Source organism: Grus americana, chromosome 22 (assembly GCF_028858705.1).
Source record: "Grus americana isolate bGruAme1 chromosome 22, bGruAme1.mat, whole genome shotgun sequence".
NCBI classification, from domain to species: domain Eukaryota; kingdom Metazoa; phylum Chordata; class Aves; order Gruiformes; family Gruidae; genus Grus; species Grus americana.
This window is the reverse complement of record NC_072873.1, coordinates 7,148,393-7,164,888: the sequence shown is the minus strand read 5'-3', so window position 1 is coordinate 7,164,888 and position 16,496 is coordinate 7,148,393. Positions and strand designations below refer to the sequence as shown.

At 49.2% G+C, this 16,496-nt stretch overlaps 1 protein-coding gene, 1 pseudogene and 1 gene segment (V, D, J or C); 2 read left to right on the top strand and 1 right to left on the bottom strand.

Annotated features, from left to right (window-relative positions):
* The first annotated feature begins 335 nt into the window (after positions 1-335).
* LOC129195253 (T cell receptor alpha variable 10-like) lies at positions 336-2,435 on the top strand. The segment is given in 3 exon segments: positions 336-623; positions 1,417-1,726; positions 2,363-2,435. Coding segments are annotated over 3 exon segments (429 nt in total).
* Positions 2,436-4,250: 1,815 nt separating this feature from the next.
* Positions 4,251-6,601, bottom strand: LOC129195373 (olfactory receptor 6F1-like). The gene is made up of 2 exons (XM_054801317.1): positions 6,512-6,601; positions 4,251-5,195 (listed from the first exon to the last, which is right to left on the bottom strand). Exons 1-2 carry the CDS (start codon positions 6,599-6,601, stop codon positions 4,251-4,253), a joined length of 1,035 nt encoding a protein of 344 aa, XP_054657292.1.
* Positions 6,602-13,138: 6,537 nt separating this feature from the next.
* Positions 13,139-16,148, top strand: LOC129195251 (T cell receptor alpha variable 1-1-like; annotated as a pseudogene).
* The last annotated feature ends 348 nt before the right edge of the window (positions 16,149-16,496 follow it).

Here is a 16,496-nt window from a genome sequence, read left to right as displayed (position 1 = left end):
TCTTCTTCTTTTTCCTTTTCTTCAGTGTACACAGCTGGGTGACCTCTTCTTCATTATCTCCATTTTGCAAGCTCAGCAACCTTGTTATCCGTCCTGCCCAGATGGTCCCAGGCTTGTTGGCATATCGGGCCCCCTTTATCAGGATGCCTCAAACTTTTTGTCTTTTTTCTAGTTCGTACCCAAGGACTGTTCCCTAATTTACGGCTTCTCTTATCTGGTTTCTACATTCCAACTATTTTACTAATTGTTTTCTTTCATACTGGAGCATGAGACAGGTGAACCCTGAGTTTGTGGGGCCTGACGCAAGTGTTGCCAAACTATATATTCTGTTTTAAAATTGTTCTACGCTAATTAGTTTCCCTTATTCAGCTTTCCCAAGACGGGTCCATGGTAGAGTTTGGGGGAAAGACCCAAAGAGGCCTGCCTGGAGCAGCAGGGAGAGAGTTTTGCTCCACCCTCTGGGCTGTGGTTTGGAGGCCTCTTTGATCTGGCAGAGGCAGCAGAAGACGGGAAGTTGCAAGCATCAGGACCCTCGTGCTGGCAGGTCCTTGGGCACCCCACGAAGGGAGAGCGTGACATGGTCCTCATTTTCCTGGCAGCCCTGGTGGAACTGGCAGACTTTGGTGAGATGTGACTTTCAGGCTGGGGAGAATGAGGCAAGGGTTTGTGCAGCTGGTGGTGGAAGCGGGGAGACGTGAGTCCTGACTCCCCAGGGAAACTGGGAGTGTTTCTGTAGGGAGAGCAGGGGCTGCAGACGGGTACAGCAAATAATCTGGGACATGTCAGGAGGAATGGGCATAAGGGGAGGAACATGACCTCACTTTACATTGGCAGGTACTGAGCATTCCTGAATGTGCCGCTAATACATAGGCAGCCTGAAAGAAGGAAAGCTGCTAGGGAATGGAGCAATGAGGCATCTAGGAGCTTCTCTCCTAGATGTATTGCAGACAATGCTACCAGTCTCTGTAGGGGTGGTCGTAAACCTTGGGGGACAAACAGTGAAGGCTAACTCGATGCAAGAGGAGCTGAAATGCCATACAAGGACAGGGCAAGGTCAGAGGACGTGCTGTGCCATATGGAGGAACTGTTCTAGCAAGAAGATATGGTCAGAGGTGGGAGAGGAGCAGCTCACGTCTTCTACTGCTGAAGGAGAGACGAGCAGTTAACATAGCTCAGAGGCAGATATGGAGAGAATCAGTGGACTGAAAGACCAGCATGAAAAGCAGGGAGATGGGGGTGGGGGGGTGAGAAGTGACAAGAACCTGCAGAAAGAAGTGTGCAGGGACAAACAGCTCAGCATTTCAGAGGCTTCAGAGAAAAGTGAGATGGGAAGTGGGGACAGTTAGCAAGCTGATGAAGTGACAGATGGACACAGACACAGGCAAGCAAAGCTGAAAGCTCTTTCTGGCTTTACAGGTCATGCCCAAAAGGACTCTGTGCTCCAGTTCCCAGCAGAAATGACCATCCAGGTGGGACACAACGCAACTCTGCACTGCAATTTCTCCACCAGCTATTCCAATCCATACATGTTTTGGTACCAGCAGTGCCAGACTCAGTCCCCTCAGATGCTGCTGCGGGTGGACAAATGGAAACCTCAAGTGGATTCAGGGAGGTTCTCCTCTACACTGTCTGTGGAGACCTCACAGGTGTTTCTGCATGTGCGGGATGCCGAGCTCCAGGACGGCACTGCCTATTTCTGTGCACTGAGCCCACAGCGGTGCTCACAGTATGAAGCACTGCACAGAAACGTGGGGCATGCTCTGAGGGGCGCTTCCCTCCCTGTCACTGCTTGCATATAGCTCTGAGCTCAGCCTGCCCAGCAGTGGCACCTGGAGGCTGTGGTGAGGCTGGACCTCTGCCTCCCCAGCCTGTGCTGCTGTGTAGCACATGGCAGCGTGACTTTTACAGCTGTGTCTAGATCCAGGGTCTTTGATGATGGAAAGGATCCAAGAAACCTGACCTGGAGCAGACCCATTGCAGGTTACACCACGCACAAGCCAAACCAGGCATGTAAATGCCCTCTCCTTAAAATAGCTGGTACACTGGAGCGAGTACTCAGGGCAAGCAACCTATCAGCTTGTCTTCTTGTTCCCTTTCCCTGTGCCTCCACTGATGGCCACAGCTGGAGAAGGAAGCTTGTGTTAGGAAGCACAACTGCTCTTATGGTTTTGCCACGTGGCCATAGTAGCCCAAGAAGGGAAGAGCTCTTCCTTGCCCCGCATCTGGATGTCAGCTAAACCCTCAGCAAGTGAAAAGACCCATCAGCCAAAGACAGGACAAGATTCTCTGTTCAAGCCCTTCCTGCACTCGTCCACTGCTGGAGAAGGGTCCTGCTCTTTTTCATGTCTCTTCTCCTTCTCAGGGGAATCACCAGTGCTGGAGGGAGCCCCTATGTTCCTGAGTCCATGACAGTTTCTCTGTCCAACAGCTGGTAACCACATCTCTGTGATCTTGTTTCCTCCCACAGGCAACAGGAATGGCTCTGGGGACGTATTCCCAGGCAATCCCACCCCAGCACTGCATGTGGAAGCTCATCTGGAGGGTGCTGACTTTCCAGCTTGATCTCACCCTCTGAGTTGGAATCTGTTGCTCCTGAAGCATCATCCAGGTCACCTGAGAAGCCCCAGGGTACTTAGTTGTTGTCCTACTGCTGTTCCAGGATGGCCTGCCTCTCCCAAGTGATGTGGGTCTGCTCTGCCAGCCCTGGTGGAGGCTTTGCATGCCCCTATTTATCTCACGGGGGCTCTAGGCAGTGTTGATGGAGTATGGGCAGCAGCCCTCAATATCCTGCACTCTGCTGTGTCTCAGGTCCTTTGGACATTTCATGTCTTGCTTTTGGTCGATCTCCAGGGCCGCAGAGGGCTTCAACACACCACAGACACGATTCTCCCCCAAAACCAACATCGTCCCTAAGGAGGATTGAAAAGCAGTGATGGCTGCCTGAGAACAGAGCCAGGCTCAGGCACTTTCTCCAGCCTCAGTGGGCTGTCCCAGGGATTTTCCCAAATGCCGCTGAGAAAGAGAGGACAGCTGACAAAGATAGGCATCAGCCTGTCCTTGGGAACTGGTGCCTGGGCCTGGCTGCAGGTCTAAGAGCCAAGTGCCCAGGATGGGTGGACACAGGAGGTTGATGAGTCACCTCCAGAAGCACCATTGCTTCCAGAAGGGAGGAGTAAATGTTCAGTCTGAACTCAATCATCTCACTTGGATAGCCCTACACTCAGGTGAAATCAATCCCTGTGTATCTGTCCTGTTGATGCCTCCGCCTTATGAGGTGGTCACATCGACTCCCTTCACTGTCAGTGTGCAGAAAGAAGAGCTTTGAGAACGTGATTCATCTGTTCTGAAATGAAAATCAAAGGAGAGAAGCAAATGCCCTTTGGAAGTGCTAACGTCCTCCCAATAAATGTAAAGAGAAACTTGTTACTGGGCCAGCATTTCACAGCTCTGCAGTGTGGGGACTTTGCCAATCACGTTAAAGTCTTTCCACAACAAAGCCCAAAATGGGTGGAACAATGGACTGTTAAAAACTGATGTGGGGCTTTAGATGTGGAAACGCCCTGACATATCTAGCCTGAAGCATAGCAATTTGCATAGGTTTAATTGAAAATTAAAAAGTGCGTTCAGGTACTGGATAGAGGGAAGGAAGAGGAACATAAATTTTGTTGCCTGTCTTATGCTAGGAATAATGGCTATAGGTAGAGATACCAGACATTGCCAAATTTTGTCTTGAACCGGAGCATGACTTGATGAAACAGCCACAAGAATGGGCCATAGATACATCCAGAAAATGTCAGACTAAATGGAGAAATACACGCCCATTTCCTAAGGCAATGAGCCAGCTGCTGGGATTTCTTTAGGAGATTCAGATGAACGCCTGACAAAATGCAGCACTCAGCAAACTGGAATACAAACCTGTGGGAGGACTTCTCCTCCAGTGTTCTGGCAGAGAACCATTTCTGGATGGGGTTTGTGACCCAATCCAAGAGTCAGTCTTTAGAGGCCTGTGAGACATTCTGAGTTTACCCAGGAGTGAACAGAGGGAGATGGGAGCTTTAGAATCAAGTCTCAGCCCAGCCTAAGATTTCCATAAGGTGAATGAGATAAGCTCACTGGGGAACTGGTGGTTTCTCACTAAGTGTGATGCCCAGGTGTACTTACACTTTGGTAAGGAACTTTTGCAGGGCAGAAGTCGTAGGCGGGAGGGGATGAATCTCTTTGCTCTTACTGAAGCCTTTTGAAAAGCCACTTCACTTTTTCTGGAAAGCTCGCCTCAGGGCTTGCTTCACTTCTTTGTTCCTGAGTGTGTAAATGAAGGGGTTCAACAAAGGAGTTACAACTGTGTTAAAGGTATTCACAAGTTTGTTCAGATCCAGGGAGTTCTGGGCCGATGGCTTGACATACAGGAACATGGTGGAGCCATACCAGATTGTGACAACGCTGAGATGGGCAGAGCAAGTGGAAAAGGCCTTTTTCCGGCCATGGGCTGTCTGGATTCTCAAGATGGAAGAGATGATGTATATGTAGGAGACCAGGGTGAGCACACAGGAGGCCACCACAACAATTATGGAGACAAGAAAGGTTGCCAGCTCCACAGACCATGTGTCACTGCAGGAGAGGGCAAGGCAGGAATCTATATCGCAGAGGAAATGATTGATGACATGTGGCCCACAGAATGTCAGCCTGGATGTCAGAAAGGCCAGCAGGGAGACGGCCAGAAAGCCTCCCAGCCAGGAACTGAGTGCCAGCCGAGCAGAGAGGACACTGTTCATGAGGGATTTGTATCTCAAGGGGTAGCATATGGCTAAGTAGCGGTCATAGGCCATGACAGACAGGAGAAAACACTCAGTGGAGCCTAGGGACAGAAGAAAGAACAACTGGAGGATGCAGACACTGAAGGAAATGGTCTGGCTAGTCCCCAGCATGACTCCTATGGCTTTGGGAACAACACCTGTAGTGTACCAGATCTCCAGAAAGGAGAGATTACAGAGGAAGAAGTACATTGGGGTATGGAGGTTGCTGTTCATCCACACAAGGGCTATGATGGATGCATTGCCGCTTACTGACAGGGAGTAAGTCAGTGCAAATACCACCACAAGGGAGACTCGGAAATGCCACATGCCTGGGAAGCCAAGAAGGATGAATTCTTCCACATTTGTCCCATTTGCCATGTTCTCCCAAGTGTTGAGGTCCATCTGCAAAGACAGGAAAGTTTTGGTGAGAGTTTGCATGCCTGTGCTGGTCCTTCAGACACTCCTAGTAATGAAACAAAGCCATCAACCCTGAAAAAGTAGTTGGTGCAGAGCACAGGAAAACAGCATCTGCCCTAAGTTAAAAGTGTCAGGGAAATCCTTTCCTGCAGAAACACATTTGGACAACTAGATCTGACCCTGAAGGTCAGGCATACACGATCAAGTGAACCTGGAGAATTATATATTTGATCAAGCGCAGGTATCTCCTTTAGAACATGGTGACTGCAATCACTTCTGTGACATGGAAATCGCATTTAGGAAACTATGGACAGCAGGCTGAGGGTCTCGAGCTATGTGAAAGGCTGTTGCAGTGAGGAAGGGAATAACATACCTGCACTCTTCAGGGCAGGTAATACTGAGTTGTGATTTCAGCAAATGAGATTGAGGGATCAAAACACTGTTATGATCATGTGGCATTGGAAGAGATTTTCTCACATCTTCTAGGTCAGTTTATCACAATGGCTTCTGCCTGAAATTGCAGCAGCACAGGGCAGCAGGCTGATATGACAGTCATTACGCAAGGACTCATGGTCTTGCATATTTACTTTATTCCAAGTCTCAGCACAGGAAGCTTTTGCAAATACCTCTGTTACCCCCACTGTCTTCTGCTTCTCAGCATAGCTACTAGGGGTAGGATACACCTCTGTGTAATTTTGCCATCTCAGAGTTAGGGGAAGGATTTCTGCTGACCAAGTTGAAAGATCTGCAATGAAATACTCCTATTGCAGCTTCTCAGCTTACCCTTCTTCCTTCTCCATGGACAGGCACTAGGGAGTCATGGCTCATTTTCCTTATATATATGGCTAAAAGCCCTTTTGAAGTGCCAGGTTGTCTCTGAGGACTAAGGCAGGAGCCTAGTGAGCAGCTCAGATGGATGTCGGACATCTCAACTTGGACAGAGATATCCATGCCTCAGTGGTTGAAGGCAAAATCCTCTGAGTTGAATCCCATACAAGGTAGGTCTGCTGAGAAGTTAACCGAAATGCAGGGTATAATCTATGCCCTCCCTGCAGACAAGGGAGGATCCTTCATCAGTTCTTTAGGGGAGAACCAATCTCATCCTCAGGTGGCTGTCTAAGACAAATGGAGCTGAACCACCATCTGAAGGATCCCTTTCTCTCCTTTCTTCATCCTTAGGAATTTGCATACCAGAAATCTCATGTGGCTAAAGAGCAGAGAAATCCCCCTTAATCTGACTCTCCTTAAACATGCAAGTCATTGGAAGTCTATGCTAGAGGTCTTGGGCGGGCTTCACTCACCAGCTCGAAGAATGGAAATGATCCAAACGACATCTCTTCATGCACCATCTTCCAGATGAAGCCATGGTCCCCTTGGCTGAGGGAGAACATTGAGAAGAGTTTGATTTACTGGAGGAGCTCTGCATGCAGTGATGTCAGCAGAAATGTGAATGAACAGCTCTCACCTTGCTCACTCACATCAAGCTGTACACAATTGCACGACACTGTTTTCTCTCCATCCACCTAGTAACTATTGACAGCTTGCACTCCCGATTTTCTTTCCCTTTCAGAGCTACCACTGTACTTCCACAAAGGAGGGCTTTGTGTGCACACTCACAGTGTAAACTCTCTGCAGTTTAGCTCCATATAGTAAGAGCATACATCAGAGAGTCACCAGCATTGTTAGCATAAGTACATCCCCACACCCACCTCATTAACACACTGAAGCTTAAACTGGCCACACCAAGGAGACAGTTTTTTGTTTTCCCTCCGTGTGCCACAGGGAGTTTGATCTCTGTGGGATGTTATGGAATTGTTGCAGATGGATAATGCTCTCTCTTCACACAGGCCAATTAAATAACAACAACGCAATTCTCTAAAGTGGCTGTCAGGCGGGGTGTTTGCCTCCTGCCTGCAGCTGTAGTATGTGAACATTGTCAGGAGCTCAGTGCTGTCTTGTGTAGCCATTTTCTGACACACAGGAGACGTCTGAAATAGCCAAGTCCCAAGAGACTGGAATTGTCAAGTATTTGGAGCTGGATACTAGCATGGTTTTGAAACCTTCAGGGTGGGAGATAAGGCAACTATGGACATTTGAATACAGAGTGAGCAAGGTAAGGGATTCCCCTACCACATCTCTGAGCCTCTAACTGCAGTTAAGGCCTAAGTCTTCAGTCTTCCTTGAAGTGAAGATGTAAGTAAAGACCTAAATGCGGTCAGACAAGACATGAGCAGGGGAAAATTGATCTCCTCTGTGTCCAGTGCAGGTGTCTCCATGCAAGCTACTCATCTTTACTCCTTTGATCATCAGTGGAGAGAAATAGGTGTTGTCAGCCCTCAGTTCAGCCCATTCAAAAGATGCTGTCTCACACAAATCAAGCAATCCATGCCTTAGAAGCACCTATTTTTCTTCTATTGTCACTGAAGATAAACTAGACAGCTGCCTTAACACACACACAGACACACAAATCTAGATCTCTAGGCATCTAGAGTTAGTTGAGAAGACTAATACCCAAAGAGACTATCTACACTGTCCAGGGCTACTGCACAGGTTTTGGAATTGACAGAGACATTTTCTGCAAGTCCTGTGTCCAAGGGTTCAGTGTGGTTAAGAGAAAATTGATCTGCACTTGATGTGAGGGGGTGTCGTGGTTTAGGCCCAGCTGGCAGCTGAGCGCCACGCGGCCACTCACTCACCCCTCCCCCAGCGGGATGGGGAGGAGAAGTATAACAAAAGGCTTGGGTGGAGACAAGGACAGGGAGAGATCACTCACTAATTATCATCACGAGCAAAACAGACTGAACGTAGAGAGGCGATTCATCTAATTTATTACTAAGCAAAACAGAGCAGAGGAATGAGAAATAAAATCAAGTCTTAAAACACCTCCCCCCACCCCTCCCATCTTCCCAGGCTCAACTTCACTCCCAGCTTCCACCTCCTCCCCCCTCAGTGGCACAGGGGGACGGAGAATGGGGGTTGCGGTCAGTTCAGCACACATTGTCTTTGCCGCTTCTTTGTCCTCAGGGGGAGGACTCCTCTCAACATTCCCCTGCTCCAACATAGAGTCTCTCCCACGGGCTACAGTCCTTCATGAACTGCTCCCGCGTGGGTCTCTCCCATGGGGTGCAGACCTTCAGGAGCAGACTGCTCCAGTGTGGGGTCCCCCACAGGGTCACAAGTCCTGCCAGCAAATCTGCCCTGGCGTGGGCTCCCCTCTTCACGGGTCCACAGGTCCTGCCAGGAACTTGCTGCAGCGTGGGCTTCCCATGGGTGACAGCCTCCTTCAGGTGCCTCCACCTGCTCCAGCGTGGGGTCCTCCACAGGCTGCAGGTGGAATCTCTACACCCCCTCATCCTTTCTCCACAGGCTGCAGGGGGATCTCTGCTCCGGTGTCTAGAGCACCTCCTCCCCCTCCTTCTTCACTGACCTTGGTGTCTGCAGAGTTTCTTACACCTTCTCACTCCTCTCTCCGGCTGCAAAAGCTCCTCCAACTGTTTTGTTTTCCTTCTTAAATATGTTATCACAGAGGCACTGATTGGCTTGGCCTTGGCCAGGGGCGGGTCCGTCTTGGAGCCGGCTGGCATTGGCTCTGTCAGACACAGGGGAAGCTTCTAACAGCTTCTCACAGAAGCCACCCCTGTAGCACCCCCCGCTAACAAAACCTTGCCACACAAACCCAATGCAGGGGGAGACACAGCTGATGAGAGTAACATGCCCAGCTTGAGCCCATTCGCTGATACGGAAGTCCTCTCCCTGCTATCTCTCTGTCCTAGAGTACCCTGGACATGGATATGGGCTTTAGCTATGGCATGGAAGTGCTTGTAGGCTCTGGTAGGACAGCTTGTGGTTTCACTTCTGATCACATGATGAAGCAAGCCATGCACAGGTGACCAGGTATGCAGGTCTTGCTGTGATCTTATGCTAGCTGGGGAGTTCAGAGGCCACAAATGATCAAATGCAGGATCAGTGTCTCCAGAAAGATGTTTTGTCCCATTTACCATGCAAGTCTGCTTTGGGATGGGATAAGTCCTGTGTGTGAGCTGATGTCTCCTCACTGACTGTGGGAAGCATCTGCAGAGTCTGTTAAAGCAGATTCAGAGATCCATGGAATGATCAGAGGGTTGAACCCCTATCCTATGAAGAAAGGCTGAGAGAGTTGGGGTTGTTCAGTCTGGAGAGGAGAAGACTCCAGGGAGACATTCTTGCAGCCTTTCAATATTTAAAGGGGTCTTACAAGAAAGACAGAGAAAGACTTTTTACCAGGCCTGTCGTGATAGGACAAGGGGCAATGGTTTTAAACTAAAGGAGGGTAGATTTAGATTAGATATAAGCAAGACATTTTTTAGGATGAGGGTGGTGAGACACTGGAATAGTTTGCCCAGAGAAGTTGTGGATGCCTCATCATTAGAAGTGTTCAAGGAAAGGCTGGATGGAGCTTTGAGAAACCTGATCAAGTGACAGATGTCCCTGCCCATGGCAGGGGAGTTTGACTAGATGACCTTTCAAGGTCCCTTTCAAACCAAACGAATCTATGATTCTGCAATACCATGATTCTATGACTGCCCTAGCCAGGCCCGCTGGTGCTGCCACTCTGCCTTCTGGAGCCACATCATCCTGCCCAGCCCCATCTGACCAAGTACCCCAGGGTTCTTCCCCACTGCCTGTCACTAGCATCAGCACCAACATTGGCAACAGTTAGGCACCAGCATTGGCATTGGAATCGGCATCAGACTTCTCCCAAGCTCGTCCACCATTTCCCCCCAGGTGGTCTCTTCCAGTGCTCGGAGCCCATCCCACATTGTCATGAGTTCGAGCTCAACAAAGACATGAGAAAATGATGTAGAGGTGACTGAAATCTTCAGGCTTTCTCCATATGTTCCAGAACATGAGGCTATTGTAGCGGATTTCCCTCCACACCAAATGTAGACCCTTTTGGTGTGCAAGTGAAGTCTGGGAGAGAGGATGAAAGCTTGGTCCCCCTTTCTAAAGATACACTTCAGGCCCTGAAAGGAAAGTCCTCTGTCCATCTGGTCCCCAGGGAAGCCTGTATGGCTGTAACAGCTTACTCAACTGTTCAAAGCCCATGTTCTTGGGCTTCAGAAGCAGAGAGGGAAACCTGGTTTCTGCAACCGCCGAGGCCCCTCTCTTTGAAATGGCAACGGATCCCTTCTCCAGGCATTCTTTGGATGGGCTTCAAACAGACAGCACGCTTGCCTCAGTGGTGGTGTCCTGGAGACCAGGGCAGCATAAGCAGCCAGGGGTTCTCCATGTGGGTGTCTGAGGGAACAGATAGAGCCTGTCTGTAAAGCACGTGTGCTACCTTCTGTGGCTCCCTAGCCTGTGCATCAGTGAGGAAAGCTGTTGAGCTAGGTAAGGGTGTGCTTTTTTCAGCAAAGTCCAGGCCCAGGGACTTGGGACACAGGAGTGGATACTCAGTAGAAGTACCCTACCAGCTTGTCTTGCTCCTATGCTTCCCTCAGCATCCACCAATGGCTGTTGGAGATAATGGCTTTTGGCAGGAGACATGATTGCTCCTGTGATTTATTCCCTGGCCAAATAAGGCCAAGGAGGGAAAATCCCTTTCTTGCCTTGCATCTAGAAATTGCCTGAACCTTGAGCCTGCAATATCAGACAGTTCAGATACATGGATCAGCCTTTGGTAGCTTATAGAAAGTGAGATGGAGATTGAGCCCAACGAGAAAGCTGATGAAGTGATAGTTAGGTAGATGGATATGGACCCAGGCAAAGTTGAAATACCTTTCTGGCTTTACAGATCACATGCAGAAGAAATTTGTGCTGCAATTCCCATCAGAAGTGACCATCTGGGTAGGACACAAAACCCCAGAGTTTTTCTCCAAAGACCTGAGTCAAGAGCAACCAATTCCTTTGGGGAGAGGCACCTTTCAGCTTCTTGATGTAGCTTGGACCATGTTGGAGGCAGAGGTTACAGGTCAGACACCTGGGAAGGCAGGGGATGCCTGGTGGCCAATGACTGAAGGTGAGTCAGTTGTGTGTTCTTGTAGCAAAGACGACCTCTGCGATGTCTTAGCAAAAGTGTAGCCAGCAAGCCCAGGAAAGTGATCCTCCTCCTCTATTTGTCACTCATGAGACCATGCTGGGAATCATTCTGGGGCTCCTTGGTATGTAGGAAAGGTATTGACATGTGGGAGTGAGTCCAGTGGAAGCCTCCAAGGCACTCAGGGGGCTTGAGGACATGATGCACTGAGAGCCTTAGGGACCTTAGGAAAAGAAGGCTCAAGGGAGACCTTATGAGTGTCTACAACTACGTGCTCCAAGGATGTGGAAAAGGTGGTGCGAGGCTCTTCTCAAGGTGCACAGTGATAGGACAAGAGGCAACAGACATAATTTGGAACCTGGGAAATTCTATTTAGATATAAGAAACTCTTTATTTTAAACTTTTTTTTTTGACCCTCAAAATTCTCAAGTACTAGAATGCACTGTCAACAGATGATGTGCAGGCTCTGGCCTTGGAAATTTTCAAGACTTGACTGTTCACAGCCCTGACCAGCCTTGTCCAACCTAAATTATGCTATGGAAAGAGTAAAAATAGTTTTGCACATTTGTTTATTAAAGGCTAGAAGTAAGGAGAGGACTAATTCAGATCCTACTGTTTTTGAGGAAACTGAAAATGGAAGGGTAATGGTCAAGTGGAAAGGCTGTTGGTTTTTGTTGGGTGTTTTTGGGGGTTTTTTTCCCCCCAATGAGCATTTCAGAAGTTGATTTATGAGATTGGATGGGCAGTGGGGCTTCATTTATTGGTTCCTGAGATACATTCTTTTGGTTAGAGGGAGAAAGTCCACAGTGCCTGAAGGGGCTGAACAGGACAGTTGGCGTCTGCAGGGTTTGTGGGCGTGCTGACAGGAGCTTGGGGCTAGACATTGTCCAGGAGCCAGGACAGGCCACCCCACCAAGGGCTAGATGTTGGTGAGAGAGGAGGCACAGGTACCAAGGAAGGAGAGACTGCCAAGATGTTGCACTGGAGGATATGTGTTGTGGTTTAACCCAGCTGGCAGGTAAAACAACCACACAGTCATTCGCTCACTCCCCCGCACCCCAGTGAGATGGGGAAGACAATCAGAAAGGAAAAAAAAAAAAAAGTAAAACTCATGGGTTGAGATAAAGACAGTTCAACAGGACAGAAAAGGAAGATAATAATATTAAGAATAAGAATAAGAGTAAGAGTAAGAGTATGAGTAAGAGTAAGAATCACAACAATAACAACAACAATAAAAACAATAACAACAACAATAATAATAACAATAATAATAATAAAAGAATATGCAAACCAAGTGAACAGCAGCACAATTTATCACCACCCAAGGACAATGCCCAGCTACTCTGCCTCCAGGCAAACCCCCCAGTTATATATGGAGCATGACGTCATATGGTATGGAATATCCCTTTGATCAGTTTGGGTCAGCTCTACTGACTGTGTTCCCTCCCAGCTTCTTGTGTACCCCCTGCCTTCTCGTTGGCAGGTCAATATGAGAAGCTGAGAAGTCCTTGAGTGCTTGGCAACAACTAAAATCATAGATGAGTTATCAACAATATTCTCATCCTAAATCCAAAATACAGCAACTAGGAAGAAAATTAACTGTATCCTTGCTGAAACCAGGACAATGTGTCAGAGAGGTTGATAACCAGTTGCAGGCCTATCCTCCTTTTACCTTCTACCCTGGAAAGGCAGGAGGTGTTGTCTGCAGGAGCAACATGTGTCACTGCTTGAGGAGGGAGGACCACAGCAGAGGCATTTCAGGAGTGGTAAGAACAAGCATTTTCTCCTCCCCATTTGATTCTTTGTTCCCTTTGCAGAGTCATTTCTGACAGTTCTGCTCTCTTGAGGCTCTTGGTGGGCACATGTGGTTTTTCTGAGTTTCTCTCACACATGCAGGAGGATCGGTCTCAGCATGCACCTTGGGTATCTCATTCTCACTGCCTTCGTGAGGCAACAAGCAGGTAAGCATTGGCTTTGACTGGAGGCATGATTCTTCTTCCTCCCAGGAGACCATCATCCCCTCGAGAGTTCTCTGCAGAGAGCTGCTCTTGAATTATGGGCAAACATTGGGAAACATCAGATCAAATGGGTGGTTTTGCACCTATTTTCTCAAGATGTGATAACTGATGGAAAAGAAAAGATGAGACCAAAAAGAAACATCTCCTCTCCTGATCAGCTTAGACTCCTTGCCTTCCTTTTCTGTTGCCAACCACCCACCTCTCTCTGCTTCTCTCTGCTGATCTGTCTGGGCCCAGTGTCTCACAGACATGTCATTGCAGAAGCTCTTTTCTATCTCGGCAGCATGCATTTTCTGACTTTGCAACCCAAGTGCACAGGACTTTTGAAAGCTGATTGAGGCATGTGAAAGCTCTTTCATCCCACGTTCTCACATTCCTAGGGTGCCCCAGGCTCTCTCCTGCGTGGCACATGTCATGCAGCATGCCCTGGCTAGCCATTCCTCCTGCATGTCCGCAATGCCAGGGCTTCCTTTTCCCGCTCTTTCATGACTGTGGAGTCATCCTAGAGGACAGAAAATGGGGAGCATGGTGAAACGTCTTCCAGGAGTTCCATGTTCCTCACCCTACTGGAGGTGTCCTGGATCCGTCACAGGAGGATCAGGCACTACAGGCTGTTCCCTGGAGATGCCAGGTGGCAGGAGAGTGGGGAACCAAAGACCTGGGTGAAAGCACAGCTCTCCTCTGGGGGTGTCCCTGTGGAAGGGAATTGGCATTCCTGTGATGTGGGATCCATGCTGAGCCGAGGTCTCAGACCTGCTGCCCAAAGGCACTCACCACCTTGCCGTTCCCATCCATGGGACTCTTGCTGCAGCATAAGGCATAGGGAGCCTTCTCCTCCGACACTTCACATCCCCTCTTGTTTTGCATCTCGGAGCCTTCCTTGAACAGTCGCTGACCCTTGCTTGCTTCCAGGCACCATGGGGCAGACCACTATCACCCAGCAGGAAGGACAAGTCACAGCAGAGGAGAGAAACACCTTCCAGACCACCTGCATCTACCAGACCATAAAACTTTTACAGCTTGTTCTGGTACCAGCAGAAGAAAGGCCAAGTTCCACAGTGTATCTCCTGTCAGGGAGCAGCCAGGCCCACGTGGAGCAGCCATCTCACCACGTTGCTGAACACCATGGGGAAATGCGGCCTCCTGCGGTTGGAGGAAGTCAAAGTCTCTGACAGTGCCTTGTACCTCTGTGCTGTGCAAGACACCCTGGTGCAGGGAGCTTCCTTGGCTGTGCAACAACCCAGAGGAGGGAGGGGATGTGTCTGTGCAAGGCTGAGCTTGGGGGAAGGGGAGCTCTGTTCTCCCCTGGCAGTTCTGCTTCCCCTGTACACCCAGAGCTCTGCAGGCCAAGATCCTCTTCCAGGATGGGCCAGTGTCAGTGCCCTGATGGGAAAGAGAAGGTGGTGACAGAGTCTCAGGTTCCCTTGTTTTCACTGTGGGTTACGTGGTTATTCTGCCCAATGGCTCCAGTGAGTGGGCAGGCAATGCAGGAGACTGGGGCTATTTGTGCAATGGTTCCTTGCTGATGCTCTTTGCTTTCTGGTTTGTCCCTGCTGCATATTGCTTCTTCAAGGTTTCCTGCGGGTCTGCCTCTTAGAGTGCCTGCTCTGAGATGTGTCCCTCAGAGGTCAGAGTTCAAAGTAAGATGAAAAACATAAATGATGTCATCTGACAATGTCCTTCCTGGAATTACATGATTGAAATGATTTTGGATAATACTCAGAACCCCCTTGTGGACTTTCTAGTTGCTACATGGCCATGTGCTGGGATCTGGAGGGCCTACTGTCCTCCAGTGCAGTCTGCTGGTCCTTGGAGCCCACCTCATGCCATACTTCATGGACTTCCCCCAGCCCTGACTCATTCCTTGTGCAGTGGGATCAGGCTGTACAACTCTATCCAAGATCTCCATGGGGGAACAGATCACCAGGCAGAGGTGGGAAACATGCCCTTGTGCTGGTTTTGGCTGGGATAGAGTTAATTTTCTTCATAGTAGCTACATTTCGGATTTGTGCTGAAAACGGTGTTAATAATACAGTGATGTTTTCGTTATTGCTGTGCAGTGTTTACACAGAGTCAAGGCCTTTTCCGGTTCTCAGACTGTCCCACCAGTGAGTAGGCTGGGGACATACAAGAAGTTAGGAGGGGACACAGCCGGGACAGCTGACCCCAACTGACCAAAGGGATATTCCATACCATATGACATCATACTCAACATATAGGGTGTTGGGGGAAGAGGAAGGAAGGGAGGGACATTTGGAGTGATGGCATTTGTCTTTCCAAGTAACAGTTATGCATGATGGAGCCTTGCTTTCCTGGAGATGGCTGAACACTTACCTGCTGATGGGAAGTGGTGAATTAATTCCTTGTTTTGCTTTGCTTGCACGTGTGATTTTTGCTTTACTTATTAAATTGTCTTTATCTCAACCCATGAGTTTTCTCACTTTCACTCTTCTGATTTTCTCCCTCATCTCGCTGGGGGGGCGGGTGAGGGAGTAGCTGCATGGTGCTAGGTTACCAGCCAGGGTTAAACCACGACAGCCCTACAGAAGAACTGGCCTTGGGGAAAGCTATGTCATGCCTGATGGAAGGCCAGGCACCACAGAGCAGACATGGAGCCTTGGGCACTGGATGCCCTCATGTGTGGCCTGGCCAGCCTGATTTCAACATCAAGCTGTAAGTTCCTTAGCTCTGCACATCTGTGTAACTGCTGGGCTGTGCGGGGAACTGTTCGCTGGGTAGAGGGTGTGTAGGTGACCTGCCATTGCTGTCCTTGCTCTTGTATGCAGGCCATGTCCCATCATTTTAGGGACAGGTGGAAACATGAGGAGTAGAAGGTCTTGGGCTGTGGTAAATGCTTTTTCTCACTCTATCCCCACTCTTGCATCCTTCCAGGCCACCTTCTGACTGAACTACTTTTCCCAGCACAGGGGTATCCAAACCTTGAGGAATTCTCTTCTTCACAGGCTTTTGAGCTGACCTTCCAGCAGCACTGGGCTCCCAATGGTTGGGCTTCCCATCTGCAGGATGTGCTCTGAGGCCAAGAGGCTGTATCTGAGCAGAGATGCTGGAATACAGGGCCTGATCCCCACTGTCTGTGGAGGAGCCAGGAGCTCCAAAAGACCGAGACTGAAAGAGCCCCACTGACATTTTTCCCACCCTTCTCTTTTTCTGGGAATGATGAATGGTCTGTGTGTGTCCCCACCTTATCCCCCACCACCCAAGGCAATGGCTTTCTTCCTTGGAGACTCGAGA